The sequence below is a fragment of the Suricata suricatta genome, chromosome 12, assembly GCF_006229205.1.
Source record: "Suricata suricatta isolate VVHF042 chromosome 12, meerkat_22Aug2017_6uvM2_HiC, whole genome shotgun sequence".
Taxonomy (NCBI): Eukaryota; Metazoa; Chordata; class Mammalia; order Carnivora; family Herpestidae; genus Suricata; species Suricata suricatta.
Genome location: NC_043711.1, coordinates 68,706,237 through 68,723,824, shown reverse-complemented (window position 1 = coordinate 68,723,824; position 17,588 = coordinate 68,706,237). Strand labels below are relative to the sequence as shown.

General features: G+C 35.4%; 1 protein-coding gene across 5 annotated transcripts in view; it reads right to left on the bottom strand.

Annotated features, from left to right (window-relative positions):
• Window positions 1-17,588, bottom strand: part of TASP1 (taspase 1) — a 273,497-nt gene that overhangs the window by 167,116 nt on the left and 88,793 nt on the right. For all 5 annotated transcript variants that reach the window (XR_003900840.1, XM_029916663.1, XM_029916662.1 and 2 more), the window contains exon 9: window positions 637-756. Coding sequence is in view for 4 of the 5 variants with exons in the window: in XM_029916663.1 (XP_029772523.1) it covers window positions 637-756 (120 nt within the window). In the remaining variant the exon portion in view is untranslated. The remainder of the gene's footprint in view (window positions 1-636; window positions 757-17,588) is intronic.

Genomic DNA, 17,588 nt, shown 5'->3' with positions numbered 1-17,588 from the left:
AGTCAGGTACTGCTTACCCCTAAAGAAAAGGACATTTGCAAAGAAAAGGAAGATCGACTCACATTACTGAGTGTATACTAAATATCTAGTACCCAGTCTTTTTAAAGTAACAAAACATAGTATTACTGATTGTAAAGATCAAAGAGAACTCTATTACCATGAGATAGCTTTTTTTAGAATCTTGAAAAGGTACTTGATGTTTTGTATTACATAAATGCTAAAACACACACACACACACACACACACACACACACACACACACACACACCATAATACCATTTTTTTTTTCCTAAAGAAAAATGTTTCTGCTGGCTTAAAAAAATGGTGAGCCAGAAACTGTTTTAAATTGAAAAGCTAATTTAGGGGCACTTGGGTGCCTCAGTAGGTTGCGCTTCTGACTTCAGTTCAACTCCTGATCTCAAGGTCTATGAATTTGAGCCCCGCATTGGGCTCTGTGCTGACAGTTCAGAGCCTGGAGCCCGCTTCGGATTCTTTGTCTCCCTCTCTCTCTCTGCCCCCCATGCCCCCTCCTCTCCGCACTCACACTCTGTCTCCCTCTATCTCTCAAAAATAAACATTTAAAATTGAAAGAAAAAAAGAAAAAAGAAAACCTTAAAAAACCCCATAATTACCTACCTGTCCAACCCTCCCTGGATGTTTCAAGGCCAAGCCTCCACTGGAGACAGCAGCAGCAACGTTCCCTTCGTGGTCCACAACTACAGCACCCACTGTGTCCAAAGTGCCTGAGTCATTCTCCTGGAGAGCAAACAGGGCAGGAGCACTCACTAAGCATGGTGTGTCACAAGCTGATAGGACTACATGCCACTTTTCAGTACAATCATGACATAATTCAGCAGTCTCCTAAAATTGTCTATATCAAGTTGCCGCTAAAACCCTGTTCCAGTAAAAGTGCAGTTTGTACCGAAAAATTCTGAGCAGAAACTGTCTTGTTGCTTTTCTCTAATAATAAGGCTTGCATGCTTTTTAAGGGAGGAAAAAAAACACACAATCTAATATAAACTAGTGTATCACAGTGCCCCCTAATCTCAAGTATTAAATTCATGATGAAAAAATCTGTAGGGGAAAATATCCATGGCATAAGTGAACCAATAAATGACTTTAATCATATTTCTAAATATTATATACAAATTTCTAAAAGTGAGTAATGTATTCAGCACAATAAATGAAAAGAACGGCATTTACAATCTTGAAGTATACTATGCTATAATTTTCTCTACAATTCCTTCCTTATGATACATTTATTGCCACCTCCCTTCTCTGCTGTATTAATAATATGCTTGCCAACTATACAGCAGAAAACGGTACATTCCTAGGAGGCATCTTTGTGTTTCTGTGTCTTATTCCAGGTGCCACAGAATTAAGGATTTTCACATGTATTGACTATAAGCAGCTGTCTCCAACCTCAAAGATTTCTGGGTTGCCTGTGCAAGACAGACAAACTTTATAATACTGGATAAAAATCAGATTATGGGAAGCATGAAAAAAAGTTTCATTAAAAAAAAATCTTCATTTGTATATTCAAAAGGGAGCCTACTGGGGGTCTTTAGACTAATGGCAGTCACAGTAGTAGTCCTACACTAGGGCATTGGTGTTTAAACTGTGCACCAGAATCCAAGACTCACACTAGAGCCCCACGAATGCACAAAAGAGCCATGCACAACCCCAGGTCCAACAAGAGCAGCTCCTCCTCCTGTGTAGTTATTGCCCATGCTATCAAGCAAGACTTCATTTATACTGAGGGATCCTGGCTAACCTGGAAATGCCACAGTTAGGCAATCCCCAGAAAAGCCAGTGAGTTCCTAGGGCCACCACAGAAGTTTAGCAATACCAAGGGGTGTTCTGAAATATTGGAGACACATGCAAACAAAAGATTTTTACATAAAGCAAACTGAAAAAATCCAGAAGTAGAGTATGTCTCAACAAATATTCCATTAAGTTTGTTAGGAGAAGGTACATCTACACATTTACATTTCTCTAGGTTTTGCTTTAGATTCCAACTCCTCTTAAATATACTGATATACGATGACATTACTCAGTTTAACAGAAAATGTGTAGTTGACTGAAATAAGTGCTTTATTCCCATTTTCCCTTTTAACCACAGCTAGGGAAGGTCTAACCAATGGATCCACATGAGCATATGACAAAATACCACAGTCTGTGCGTGGCAGGTTGCCTGGCTTTCAAGGACAGTTCCCCACCCTGACTGTAAACTCTCTGAGGAAAGGCCTGATCCACTGTTTCATTTTGCACACAGCAGACATTCAGGCATACTTATTCTTTAATTAGGAGGAAATAGCGCATGTCTGCATCCCTAGTGTCATAGAATCAAGCCAAACAAGTGACAACACATGCCAGGCCATTTTAACACCAGGTCTTCAGTCTTCCTTCTCCTTTTCTCAAGATTCAATTTCATGCAAATCAGAGGATGCCACTAGCGTAGGGAAGACTTAACAATAATTAGGTTTGTTCATTTGGTATGGAAGAAGTGAAGTTCATCTTCTTTGGGTAAGATGAAAGTATCAAAGTAAGAAATTGCATTAGATACATTTTATTCCAGAAAAAAAAGGGTGGGAGGAGGTGATCCCAAAGAGAAATGTACTTTAAAGGGGAAACATTTCATTATTCTAAGAAATAATTCCTAAATCCTTATACTCCTGCACTTAACCTTCAGATAGAGAAGTGTTTGTTCCTTATCCAAATGCCAAGTCTTATGTCTTCTCCAGGAGGCCCTCTTGGACTGTAATGTACACACAAATCATCTGAGAATCTGTTAAATGCAGATTCTGATTAAGTAATCTGGCATTAGTCAAGACTGTGTATCTAACAAACATCGCCCATAATGCTGACGTTGCTGGTCCCTAGAGCCTACCTAGAGAAACAAGGTAAGACAGCATTCTACAGGATTCATTATCAGCCAAACATCTGTTCTACTCATTTTAAAGGAAATAATTTTATGGGCACAAATATGCTGAAGGAGAAACTTAAGCTGACTAAGACTATCATTGTCGGCATAAAAGATTTAAGTTCTCTCTGGTTCAACTATCAGTTGGTAGCATATCATCATGATCATACCACAATGAACATAAAGTATTTTAAAGTATTGATCTCATATTGGTTCTTTTAGAAGTAGACAACTCTCATATGAATAAATATAAACTGTAAAATACCTTCCTTGGCAACAATAAAGTCAAGAAAAGGTATTCTTTATTAATTCTTTATTAACTGTGACTGCTGATCCCAAGCATTCTGTAAAATAGAATTTTACTAAGGGGATACATAATGTATAATGATATACATTACTTATAAGACAATTCTCTTAGCATTTCAATCACAATATCATAAATATCTATAGTACTAAACAAAGTACTATAAAAAGAAAGAAAAATACTAGGCATAGATGGATTTGCTGTAACTTGGTTTTCAAAAGTGAAAAATCAAGCAAAAAATAGAGAATCCTGTTCCAAATTAAGCTAATATTCCTAAGGGCTTGAAACACCTGCAAAAATCAGAATTACTTCATAAATATTCAAGAATTAGTTCATACATTTCACATACTGAAAGGAAAATTTAAAGATGATGAAGTAATATTTAAGCATTTTTATGAAGTGTAGATAAATTGAGTGGAAGACAATCACTGGTATTTTGGCCATAATAATTTCACAGAACTCATTTGTACAAGAATGAAATCTTAGAAAGGTTAAAAAACACATAATGACTGTTACTATATAGAGCACTATTATGCTCTTACACTCCATAAATACTAGAAAGTATATGCACCACATAGGTGCACATGCACCTAGTGTCCTTGACTGAAACATGCTATTTGCATTTTTTTTGAGAAATTTTAACTAAAAAGCAACTGTAGAGATCATAGTTACCCTTATAATAAACACATGTATCTGAAGTTGGCATAGAGATTTCATGTGTTATGGAAAACACTGAAATAAAACTTTCTTTAAGTAATCAATAAGCTAGTAATCACTGGTGGGCTTAATGTGAAAAGTTTTTATTTTCTACTCCAAATTGGAGATGGCTATTACACAATTAGATAAAATTAAATTAAGTAACACATGAACTACTTTAAAAGGAATAAATCTCTTAAAACAAAGTTTATGTATTTCCCACCAGAAAATTATGCCTTTAACCTATATTCTAACTAAGAAATCTGTCAAGAGACACCATCCATCAGCTACTTATCTCATTAACCTGGTATTTCTTATATACAGAATTACTCAAATGTCAAATAGCTACAATGCAAGAATAATATCTCAAATATATAAGCACATCCTGAAATAGGTATATGGTGAAACATATCCTAATACAATTATAAAGACAGAAACACAATTTTTGAAAAGTACCAAACCTTCATAATATACTTTTATTAGGTTTATGAGCTGTATTATAATTGGCATGAGTTTCCACTTGAGCAAAGCAGATGATTGATGCCCTCCATGACAATACAGCAATGGAAGCATAAAGCTTTGCCATCTTTTAGAATCCTAACCGTGGAATGATAGCTCTGGCTATAAGAGACCTAGATCTGGCTCCATGTCTACATTTCACAAACCAGATCCACAGTGGGGCCACTGTAGGTTTAGAGTATATCAGGTATGTGTAAACAAAATAAGATTTAGCTAGTATTACCTATTCTCATGTATCTGGCTTGGCTGAAACCAAAGAAAATGTGGATATAAGAACACCCAATGACATTCTTCCTTCTCTCTTTAGAAAATCACCTTTCTGGTGCCCAATACTTTAACTGATGATTCTGTGAACTACAGTCAAGATGTCTATCATTAAGACATACTAACGACTGACACATGAAAAATGCTCAATCAACATTACTCATCATCATGGAAATACAAATAAAAACCACAATAAGACACTACCTCACACTTGTCAGAATGGCTAAAATTAACAAATCAGAAACAACAGATGCTGGTAAGGATATGGAGAAAGGGAAACCTCCTGACACTGTTGGCGGGAATGCTAACTGGTATACCCACTCTGGAAAACAGTATAGAGGTTCCTCAAAAAAGTTAAAAATAGAACTACCCTACAACCCAGCAATTTGTGGGTTGTATTAGAATTTAAGAAACAAAATTTAAGAAATTTGTGGAATTTAAGAAACAAAAGAGATGGGGAAAGGAAGGAAAAATAAAATAAGATAAAAACAGATGGAGGTGCCTGGGTGGCTGCCAGTGAAGACTCTTGATGTTGGCTCAGGTCTTGATTTCACAGGTTCATGAGATTGAGCCCTGCATCAGGCTTTGCACTGAAGACACTGAGTCTGCTTGGGATTCTTGCTTTCCTTCTCTGCTTCTCCCCTGCTCTCTTTCTGTCTCTGAATGAATGAATGAATGAATGAATGAATGAATAACTTTTGAAAAGACAAGAAAAACAGAGAGGGAGGCAAACAATAAGACACTCTTAACTATAAAGAACAAACTAAGAGTTGACGCAGGGAGGTGGGTGGGGGATGGGCTACATGAGTGATGGACATTAAGGAAGACAACTGTTGGGATGAGCACTGAGTGCTATATGTAAGTGTGAATCACTAAATTCTACTCCTGAAACTAATATGACACTATATGTTAACTAACTTGAATTTAAATAAAATCTTAGAAGAAAAATGAAGTCTATTCTTAAATAATTCTTTATTTTCCTTAATAAGTATGTATTAAATATCTATGCAGCACCACATAAATTAGTGCCAAACATATCTACAGCAGAGGGGGAAAAAAGTATGTAATAATTATTATTTATTTCTAAATCCGCAAAAATATTTTTAGCTCAAAAAAATAATAATAAAGTTAAAAAGCATGGGTTAATCATGCTGTTAAGGGGCTTTAATATTCACATTACAGCTTTAATTATAAACTCATACCATAACAAAGTTCCAGAGGATTACCTAAAAATGCCAAACTCTCAAAGACTGCAAAGGACAATGCTTTCCAAATGGCAGGATACCTATACAGTGTTCTAAGGCTTGTAACATTCAGGTAGAAAAAGCAATGTTTTTAATCTTGGTTTTTAAAGTAACATTTCAAATAATTAATTATGGTGAGGTTTTTTTTATTTTTTGTTTGTTTTAGGGTGTTTTATTGTTTTATGTTGTTTTGGTTTTGGTTTTTGGTTCAAAATGGAACAGTTTGAGATCCTCAGTGTGCATGTTGAATGAGCATGTGTAAGTGATGGAAGAGCCCAGATGAACAGATTCATGACTCAAATTATTACACAGCTGAAGAGGAAAAACTACAAGGAGAGTTCCATATAGCTTTAAATCACTTTTATTCTTATTCATATGCTGTATAATTAAAATTATTTTATACTTATAATGAACCACTAGTTAAGGAAAGTAAACAAAAGATATACTGAAGCTGAAATAAAGATTAAGGAATTTAAGAATGATAATTCTGACAAAGTCCTTAAGATAATATTAGCTAGATCATTAAATTGCATTCATCTGATCAACATGCTTAGAGAATACATCTCAATGACTTCAAATATTGGTTTAAAAATATGATGATGAATATATCCAATATGGCTTATTTTTCTGGAATAAATATTAATAACAATTTTTAAATTCTAAATCAAAAATTTTAATTATAAATTAAATATACACCCAGAATTTAAATCTCTATGTACTTACCCAAGAGAAATAAAAATCTATATGACAAAAGACTTGTCAAAAATATTCATAGCACTTTTAACTCAATAGCCAAACCTGGAAACACCACTAATGCCTATAGAGAGGGGAATGGGTACACACATCGGGTGTACTGTTAAAGCAGTCCAAACAGACTTAAGACAGCAATCCGAGGACAGTCAGGCTCAGGAAAGAAGGAACAGTAAGCAAATGAAATGGCAAAATTGCATGTAAGTCAAAACTAATATTGTCTTTAAAAATAATAATAACATGCTATTAGAATGTCATGTTGTATTTTAAAAATGGCTACATGCTATTTATAAGGGATGTGCCTAAACCATAAGGATATGGAAAAGTTGAAAGTAAAAGGAAGAAAAAAAAAGGAAGGTACCAATCAAACAATGTAGCTGTATTAAAATCAAGCAGGTATTAATGGCGAGAGAGTCTCTACATAACAAATGCTGAAAGTTTAACTTTACCAGATGTCATTAGAGAAATAATAATTCTAAATTGGTATGTACCTAAAAACAATAGCCTCAAATCTAAGAAAAAAAAAAAAAAAGAAAAGAAAGCACACCAACAAGGAGGGCATAATAAACCATACCTCATAATGAGATATTACAACACATTTCTCTTGGTTACAAGTAAGAAACAGAAGACTCGAATAATATATTAAAAAGTGTGATTGCAGGGGCACTTGGGTGGCTCAGTTGGTTAAGTGTCCAACTCTTGATTTCCCTCAGGTCATGATCTCACAGTTGGTGAATTTGAGCTCCGCACCAGGCTCTGGACAGAGCCTGCTTGAAATTCTCTCTCCCTTTCTCTCTGCCCCTACCCTGCTCACTCACTCTCTCTCTCTTAAAAAATAAACTATTAAAAAAATTTTTTTAATGTAAAAGGTGTGATTGCAAAGTGAAGAATTCTGTTCCCAACAGCTAGAGGGGAAACATTCTTTTCAAACACATATAAGTATGTATAAAAACTGATCATACATTAAGCCATAAACTAAATTACAACAAATTTCAAGAAATGATATCAAATAGAACATGCTTTCTGAATATGATACAATTAAGTTAGGAATTAATACAATTAAATTTGGAAATTAAAAAAATACTTTGAAGTAACTTATGACTCAAAAAATCTAAATAGAAACAAAAATATTTAACAACAAATGATAACAAAAATATTACATTCCAAAACTTGTGGGATACAGTATAAGTGGTACATAGAGAAAAATTCATACCCAAAATGTTGATATTAGAAAACAACAAAAAATGACCTAAGTGTCCAAATAAAGGAGTTAGATAACAAAATAAACACAAAGAGAAAGAATAGGGATAAGATGAAAAATCCGTGAAAGACAAATAAACATTAAATAGATAAAAAAAAAAAAAAAAACAAAGTTGGTTCTGTGAAAAAACTACTTTTCGAATGAATGAACGGAATGAATTAAATCTGATAGGCAATAATTTTCTCTGTATATCACCCAAATCTCAGCAAAGGTCCAGCCCTCCTACCTTCTCCCCTAAGGAGAACTTTGGTTCTCTGGAGTGATGGCAGATACTGGCATTCCTCCTACCTCACACTTCATCCAATACAAAGGTGGGTCCCCACTCCTTTGCCCCCTTTCCCCATCCCACACCAAGATACTGCCACTGAGGTTTCAAATAATTCCAGAAAGGATTTCCTTAATCTCTTCCCAACCACATAGGATGCTGCTGCATCTACAGGCTCAACCTCAAAACAGGTGGTTCTCCCCTCTGTGGACAGACTCTATAGGTTGGCTTGTCCTAGGATCTTTTGTGGCTTGTTTTGTTCCTCATCCACCTATAAGCCCCAACTAACAGACTATCATAAATATTTTTTAATTGACCTTCACCAATAAATCAAACTCTGTGCCCTCAGAAACTGCTTCTTGCTCAATACATTTGCATGATCCAAACTCATCCTATTTAAAGCAGTTTTCCTATTACCTCACATATTTCTGATTATTTCATATTTAGATTTTCCCTAAATGTAATGCTTTTGCATATCACTCTTGAATAGGTTCTTTCCAAGAAGTATGAAATCTTTGGCCAGTCCTCATAATAACCACACTGAAGTCCAGACTCATTTTCTACAATAGGGGAGTGATCTTTATTTCAGGAGGTTTTCTTGGTCTATTGTTCAAAATAAACTTTTAAGACTCTTACCATCAAACATTAGGCCTCACCTAATCTATAAAGAAATTGTATGTCTTGATATTGATCACATTCTCCCATTCAATGTTTTTCTTTTGATAACACTCCTTTACTGCCCTCCCATCCTCTGGGGTCATCTGGCACCAGATCACACTCTTCTCATTTTTAACTAACCTGTTCAGTTTCTTTAACTCCGAATTGCTTTCCTAAAAACTCTGCGTAAGTAATACATATAATATATTTTAGCTTTAACTTTGTTTTTCCACTAGAGACTATTTAAACTCAGTCATCACTGCCTGAGAAACATATTCAAGGGAGAAGGAAATCAAGACTATTTAGCAGTTTTACTTCATATAGACACATATATCATAGTACTTCAGTGACAGAGATAGCACAACATGCTACCAGCATACTCACTAATAGGCTATGAACTTCATTACCTGGCCAGATTAAAAAACACCCAAATAAATGAACTAAGACCTTGCTAATTAAATAGACAGCAACAAAGTCTCTTTAATAAGAGCAGGCAACCTTTTTCAATTTAGTTGTCCAATTTGGCTCTTTCCAGGAACACCTGGCTGTGGTCTGGACCTCTGGTCTTTCTTTCATTTCAGGGCATACATTTACCTTCTCTGGATAAAATTACACTTTTTCTTTTAAATACCAGAGCTCCACTGGCCTTTGAACTGAGTCTTAAAGCAGTAGGGAATAACAGATAAAGGACTAGAAGGTAACTTGGACAATCTGGACTCTATTCCTGCCAATGAAACACCATGACAATTGGGATGGGTCATTTAACCTGGATTTAAATTCAACCCTCTCCAGTTTGAATATTTGACACTGATTTTAATAACAAAGTAATAAGTTACTTTATTTGTTATGAGACTTTAAAATCATAGCAAGATATACTTGACTATATAAGTACACCCACAAAAATATATTAAAATCATAAACACACAACTACTAAAAATAATACATTAAAATATAAAGATTAAAAAAAACAAAAAGAAAAAGTACCCACATACTTTTTCTCCTTTTATTCTTCAACAGCTTTGAATTTTATTAGAAAGTAGGAAGAAATCAAAGAATCACAAAGAGTAGGAAAGGAGCTAAGTATACTCCAGGATATAAAATATAATCTAAACTAATAATGATAGTACTATATCCTAGAAATTCTGCCATTCAAATCAATCTCAAGGATATCTCCAGACTCCCAACACTCAAAAGCCTATGTTTAATGACAAATAGTCACCTGGATAGGGCCCATTCATACATATTTCAAAATATTTTCATTTGCTCTTAAGTAGAATTAGTACAAATAAAAATAGACAATTTTTTTAAAGTAGACAGGGGTGCCTGGGTGGCTCAGTCGGCTGAGCATCCAACTTTGGCTCAGGTCAAGATCTCACTGCTTGTGAGTTCAAGCTCCACACTGGGCTCTGCGCTGACAGCTCAGAGACTGGAGCCTGCTTCAGATTCTGTGTCTCCCCCTTTCTCTGCCCCTCCCATGCTCATGCTTTGTCTCCCTGTTTCTTAATAATAAATGTTAAAAAAAATTTTTTTTAAGTAGACAAATGTTCAGAAAGAACTCTGGCTATGGACTTAATTCCTCTGTGGCCTCCATTCCTTCGCTAAATTTTGTGCAGTTGAATCTGATCAACTGTCATGCCCGCACCAGGAATCATAAACTGCCAAAACCAGAGTTTGCTTTCAACAGCAAGGTATAATTTTGGTGTTAGACATTTTTTTTTGAATACCTTAAAATGGAACATGTATTACCAACTGTTTCACCTCTCTAGATGGCCTCACACATTTAGGCTACCTAGCTGTCCCCCAGAAGCATTTGTATTTTAAACCACTGTCATGAAGAAACTCAGTAGTGCCACCAAGCATATCCACTTACAGTCTTCAAAACGGAAGTCTTTCTCTCTCTCCACCTAGATAGATATCTAAGTCCTACTCTTTATCCAAGACCCAACTTAAATTCTGCCTCTTCCACAAAACCTACCATGAGAAACTTAGCGAGTTTAGAGTGATTTCTCCATCCTACTAATTCCCATAGCTCTCACCAATGGCTTCATTCTTCCAACACATAATACAGTGTGATTTCTCTTTTGTTTAATTTCCCTGGACTAAATACAGTGGTCAGGGCCTAGGTGGTATATGCTCTATTTACTCCCTATCTATATAAAAACCTGCATAAAAGAGGGTTCAATAAATGTTTGTTGATGATAATGTTGAAGTCAAGATAAAATAGGAACTGGAAAAAAAAAACTGAGGATCCCACGAGGTCATGACCTCTGGTGGAAACATCACTCAAAGTCTGTGTTCTCCTCAAGGGAACCTGCTGGTGAATTCCACATAACCTCAGGCTATACAAATCAATGGATAAATGAAAACAGAGCACTGTCTATCCCTTCAGCAAATGACCCAATGACCACAGAAGAGATGGCAATGCTTGCAAAATGAAAATGCTCAACACACACACATACAAAGGCACTGTAACAGCTTCATTAATTTAGCTTGCAAGGCAATCCCCATTTCCATTCTGTCACCTGTCCTTGGAAAATCATACAAACAAAATAAACAGGTGCTAGAAAATGGATAGAAATTCTTGCAGTGTGAGTCCATTCTTTTTCCTTGAAAAAAGAAAAAAAAAGACACGATCTAGAAGTGCATTTGTAAAACAGACATTTTTACCTGCAAAACAGGAAAGAGAAATGGATAGTTTTCTCTATATGGGCACGCCCTCTTGTGGGCACTTCTGACTCACTTCTTTGCAATGGGTGGTTGAGACTGGGGGCTGTTTCTAAAATATTGTTTCCCCACAATTATTTCCCTCACTTACTTATACAGTATCTTCAGATCGCTACAATACTGAAAAGTATAGTGATACTGTTAGTAATATTTCAGATGTCCTAACTCTCTTCTTTCATTAGATCCCGAGAAACAAGTTTACTCTTGTAAACTTGGAAGCATTGTTTTAGACTAATGTATTGCTTGAAGTACTTAAATAATAGATTCAAATTTATCTTGAAAGATGATAAAACTTAACAGTTGCAGGAAATAACATATGCTTTTATCTCTCAAAATTAAAATTAGAATTATGTCTTGTTGATGTTTAAATTGGCAATATTAACTGAGTAAAAGTAATGTTTGTAGGCACTGTGATATGAGGATGAAAAATCAAAATGCTCACAGCTCCATGAACTGACACAAATATTATAAAATAACCATACACACCTATCTCAAAATGGCAAAGGTTTAGACAGTTCAGTTCAACAGCATTTACTGAATAACCATTATATGCACTGGTAAAAGAAAGAAATTTGTTCTCATCTGGAAGGCATTTCAGCCAGTTGTTAAAGGAGAGGACTTGGACCAGAGTTTCAGTAAGCAGAAGTGGCTGGTATTCCATTATGAATTATTATTTATTCCATGAAAAAAGAGAGACATAAGCAAAAACATATAAGTAAGACCTTTCAGCGAATTCATAGAAAAGCAAATATATTTGGCAATGAAAAAAATTATTCCAGAAGATAAATAATAGAAACGTAGGTTGGGTCCAAGTGTCAAGAGGACTTGTAAAGTTAGACTAAAAAGCTGGGTTTTCAAAAAGCAAACAATCCAGTGAGATGAGCGGAAGACATGAACAGACACTTCTCCAAAGAGGACATCCAGAGGGCCAACAGGCATATGAAACATTGCTCTGTGTCACTCATCATCAGGGAAATACAAATCAAAACCACACTGAGATACCACCTCATGCTGGTCAGAGTGGCTTAAATTAACAAATCAAGAGACTACAGATGCTGGCGAGAATGTGGAGAAACAGGTACCTTCCTACATTGTTGGAATGTCAAATGGTGCAGTTGCTCTGGAAAACAGTGTGGAGGCTCCTCAAAAAATTAACGATAGAACTCCCCTATAACCTAGCAATAGCAATGCTGGGGATTTATCCAAGGGATAAAGGAGTGCTGATGCATAGGAGCACATGTACCCCAATGTTCATAGCAGCACTTTCAACAATAGCCAAATCATGGAAAGAACCTAAATGTCCATCAACTGATGAATGAATCAAGAAGATGTAGTTATATATACAATGGAATACCACATGGCAATGAGAAAAAATGAAATCTGGCCATTTGTAGCAATGTGGATGCAACTCAAGGGTGTTATGCTAAGTGAAATAAGTCAGACCGAGAAGGACAGATACCATATGTTTTCACTCATATGTGGGACAGGAGAAACTTAACAGAGGACCATGGGGTTGGGGATGAGGGAAAAATAGTTAAGGAGAGGGAGGGAAGCAAACCATAAAGGACTCTTAAATACTGATAACAAACTAAGGGTTGATGGGAGTGGGGGAGAGGGGGAAATGGGTGATAGGCATGGAGGAGGGCACTTGGGATGAGCACTGGGTGTTATATGGAAATCAACTTGACAATAAACTAAATTACACTAAACAAAACAAGATAAAATAAAATAAAATAAAATAATTAAAAGTAAGGTTTTTTTTTAAGTAGTTTATTGTCAAATTAGTTTCCATACAACATCCAGTCCCTCCTCCATCACCACCACCTCTTTTCCCCCCGACCCCCTTCAACCCTCAGTAAAAGTTGGGTTTTAACCTACAGAGGGTAAAGACTCTATTAAGTTTCTCCCCAAACAACAAAAACAATGCAGGTATTTTTAAAGAAATATATCCTGGAATAATATATAGGATTAAAGAGGAACTAAGTAAGACTAAAAGCAGGTAAGTCAGTTACACAAATACTGCTAATGTCTAGCCATCAAGGATGAAAAAACAAAAACAAAAAACAATGCATGTATTTATTAAACAAATGTTTCTTGAGCACTTATTATATGCCAAGCTGAGAAACCATGGTAATTAAAACAGACGCCTATGGAGAATGACAATGACCTGGAAACAAACTCTGAGGCACAGAAAAGAAAGGAGTTCTGGTCCACCTGCAAGAAAGCCAAATGAATGACCGTGCACATGAGGTTATTAACCAAATGCAATTATATAATTCCTAATTCCTCTAGAATGTTCTGTGTTTATTTAAACAATCATTACTACACAGGTGTTTCTCTAGACCCACTGTAACATATTAAGAAGAACATAGAAATAATTTTCAAAAGCCGGCCCAATAACTTATCCATCCCTGCAGATTTTGATTCAGTATACAGAGAGTAGAGCCTAAGAATCTATAGCTGTAAAACTCCTCATTTGCCAGGTTTAGAATACACTAGAAAAAAGAATCTCTTAATGAGAGGATCCAGAAAGGGGGTTTGGACAAACTCCACATTGCTACTAAAAATACATCAGAAAATTATCAAGCTGGAAAGAACCACAGTGATCACCTCATCCAGCATGATGATGACTTTACTGCTGAGAAAACTAAAGCCTTAGAGAGTCAGGACCAGTCAATGACAGACCTAAACTAGAACCCACGATCCACTATGCTCCATCTCTCAGCCTACCCTTCTCCCTCCATTCAAGTAATCCCAGCCTCCTGAATTCTAAATAGTTCCCAGCAACTACCTATTTATCAAAATCTTCTGATAAATAGATCACAAGATTAGAGAAGGGTTGCTATAAGAGAATTAGCTCAATCAAGCCTTTAAAAACTCAGATCATTTTCCTTCAACCTAATTAATCACTTGTTCTTGTCTTCTGACTCTAAAATACCCTTGCTCCGTGTGTGTGTGCACATGTGTATACATGCACTTGTCTTGGTTCATTCTCCTGGTCTAACTAGCTGTACATGTGCCAGCATTACTATGTCTGTAATGGGTCAACCCAGGTCATTAGTGCCTCATGATATCATATGAGGACATATTTAAAAGATCTGACTTAGAATCTGACGCTCTTTAACACCATGGTCTGAGTCAGTTCCCAGATAGGAAGACTTCTGTCGGTAGCCCCAGTGAAATTCCATTCACTGAAGGTATTTCCTATCAGGAAAGCTACAAAATGGTAATTTCTACATTATATACAAGATCAGCTGGGACTATTCCAGTGAATGAAGGAATGCTCTTTTTTCTCTGTCCTAATTCTGTTAAACACTAAAATTTAAAGAAGATTCTACAGAACTGTTGAATACTAAAAATTGAGGGAGGATGTACAAGGCTGACAATATCTGATGCCAATTTACAAGTCCCCTGGAAAACCAAGTTACTTTCATTACAAAATAAAAGGAGCAGTTAAGATTTGTTAACAATGTCTCCTTGGCTCAATCTTATCTCACTTATAATTTTAAGACTCAGTATAGATTTAAGGCATACCTTGGCATGAATTCAAGGTAGACTTGGTAAGAAACCCAACCTACTAGCTATTGAATCTTTGTATGAGAACTAAGAAACTTTTCCTGACACAGGGGGAAAAAAAATACTGCAACTTTCCAGTTACCAAGGATTGAAAGATCTGAATTTAAATAACTGATTAATTGACATAAAGTATAACAAACTACAGACCTTTAAAGAATTCCTATCAAGTTATATCGCAAAGGAATGGTGATTACCAGGCTTCATAAGCTACATAAATGCATGAGGTGGTGGCAATCTAATTAAATATAATACATTTAATTAAGTTATTGGCATATCTGATTTACATGTAAATCTGTAGGCTTATACAGTAATCGAGATAGTCGTAGGTGACGCAAATGTCATTTTTGATATAACACAACTCAAAGGAATAATTTCGAACAGAAGTAATCACAGAATGAATTTTCAATTTTATGAAAAGCTTTAATATATAAATGTATTTCTTTATGTAAAGAAAATTCAAAGAAGTTTCTTCTGTTTACTCATACCTATGTATTAACCATCTTCTTAAGAAACACAACAAAACTCCAGATCAAGTAAATATCTATAAAAAACTAATTACACCTTTCCCTGTACACATTATGCATGGACATGGACACAAGGACAAATAGAACAATCTGAAGAAAATATGTTGTTTTTTGTGCATTTATTTTCTTTGATCTTAACCTACCTCTCACCCAAAAAATACAGTGATTTAGTATGATACAGTTAAGCGTTTACATAATAATTTCAAGATGGTGGATAAAAGAGAAAAATGTTACCCACAATATACTTCAAAAGAATAGAATATATTTATATGAAGCACACAAAGCAAGGCCCAACATTTCCTTTCTGAAACATGTGGCCAATTTGATGTCCCTATGTGGTGGCTAAAGAACACAAAATTAAAAGTTGTAGCATCTCTTTAGAGTGGTTTTGAACACACAACATTGTAGAAAGCATTGCAACTTTCAATCTCCAATTTCTCAACTTGTTAGAAATTGGAGATTGAAAGATATTCACAAAATGGAAAAGATCTGATTATCTTTCATCTCACTACCCTATGAAAGCACTGCTTTACCTAAAAACCAAAGAAATTAATTGAAAACTTAAATTACTTTGTAAAAGTGGTGGGAGGAGGCAAAGAATTCTATGTACATTCAACTGTAAAATCTGTTATTAAAGAAAAAGACATGGAAACTATTCTAACAATATGCTTGTGAAAAATGAAGAGGGAAAAAAAAGGCTTGAAACATCAAATATATTGAGATCAAACAATACCCCCAACTTCTTTTAATACTCTAAGAATAAAAGAGTCCCTTCTAGTAATTTCCAGGGCTAACTGTTTGAAACTGATATTTATGAAATCTAAATTATGGTGTACATTGAGTCTGTTTGTTTTCCCAATGCGAGCATCTCCTCTTTGTAGCAACTCAATCAGTCCTGGGGCATGAGCCAATTACAGCCATTGGCCAAAAGAAAGGTTTTCTTTCTCAAACATGATAAAGATTATTGCTAACTACCTTTTTTTCCTTTTTGTATCAAAACAAAGCAAAAAATAAATTTAAAACATGTCATCGCTTCATCACACCTACCACAAGAATTATTGATACATACTCTAACAATGAGACTTCAAGACAATAATACCAAGGGATATCTAGATGCCAGTATGCAGGAATCAGAAAGGACAGAAAAGCACCATGAATATGTGATCGGCAAAACTCATACTGAAGAAAACTCCACATGGCAAACAGTTCAGGTTCCTTCACAGAAAAACGGTCCTCACTTTGCCTAGTACCAATTTCAGTTACCACAGTTTAAACAGTACCAGTCACTCAACAACATGGTTCAAATTTCAGTTACCATGGTATATTAACTATGAACAGTTTCATTGTTAGTTTTTCAGTTCATAGGTCACTTTGTAAACATCAGAGGCTCATCATGATCAGTAATCAATTATGCACTTTCTTCAAAGTCTGTCAGTGATGGGTCACTGTGCACAGAGAGCAGAGTGTGTAGCTGTGATGCTTCCTTGTCTCCTAGTGATAAATTCATTTGGCATTGTACCAAAAAATGGTCACCAAAAGAAGGAACTGACCAGCAAAGATGAAACCAAAGCAAAGAAATGAAAAGTGATAATGCTATAAGTAAAATTCTAACCAAAAATAAATGAAGTCATGGAAGAAATAGCTGATCGTGGGTACGTGTGACTCTGACACACTCAAGAGACTCTTCGTTCTACAGTCAGAGGAACTTAGTGAAGACAAATTTATCAACATAAATAAGAAATGTCGTTGTGATATAATGGACAAAGATGTCCTAGAGGAAGTACACTGGCAAAAAAAACTTGACATTAAAGAGATTCCAAGAGAAAGACAAATACATATTACTTCACTTCTATGTGGAACATAAAAACCAAAACAAATGAA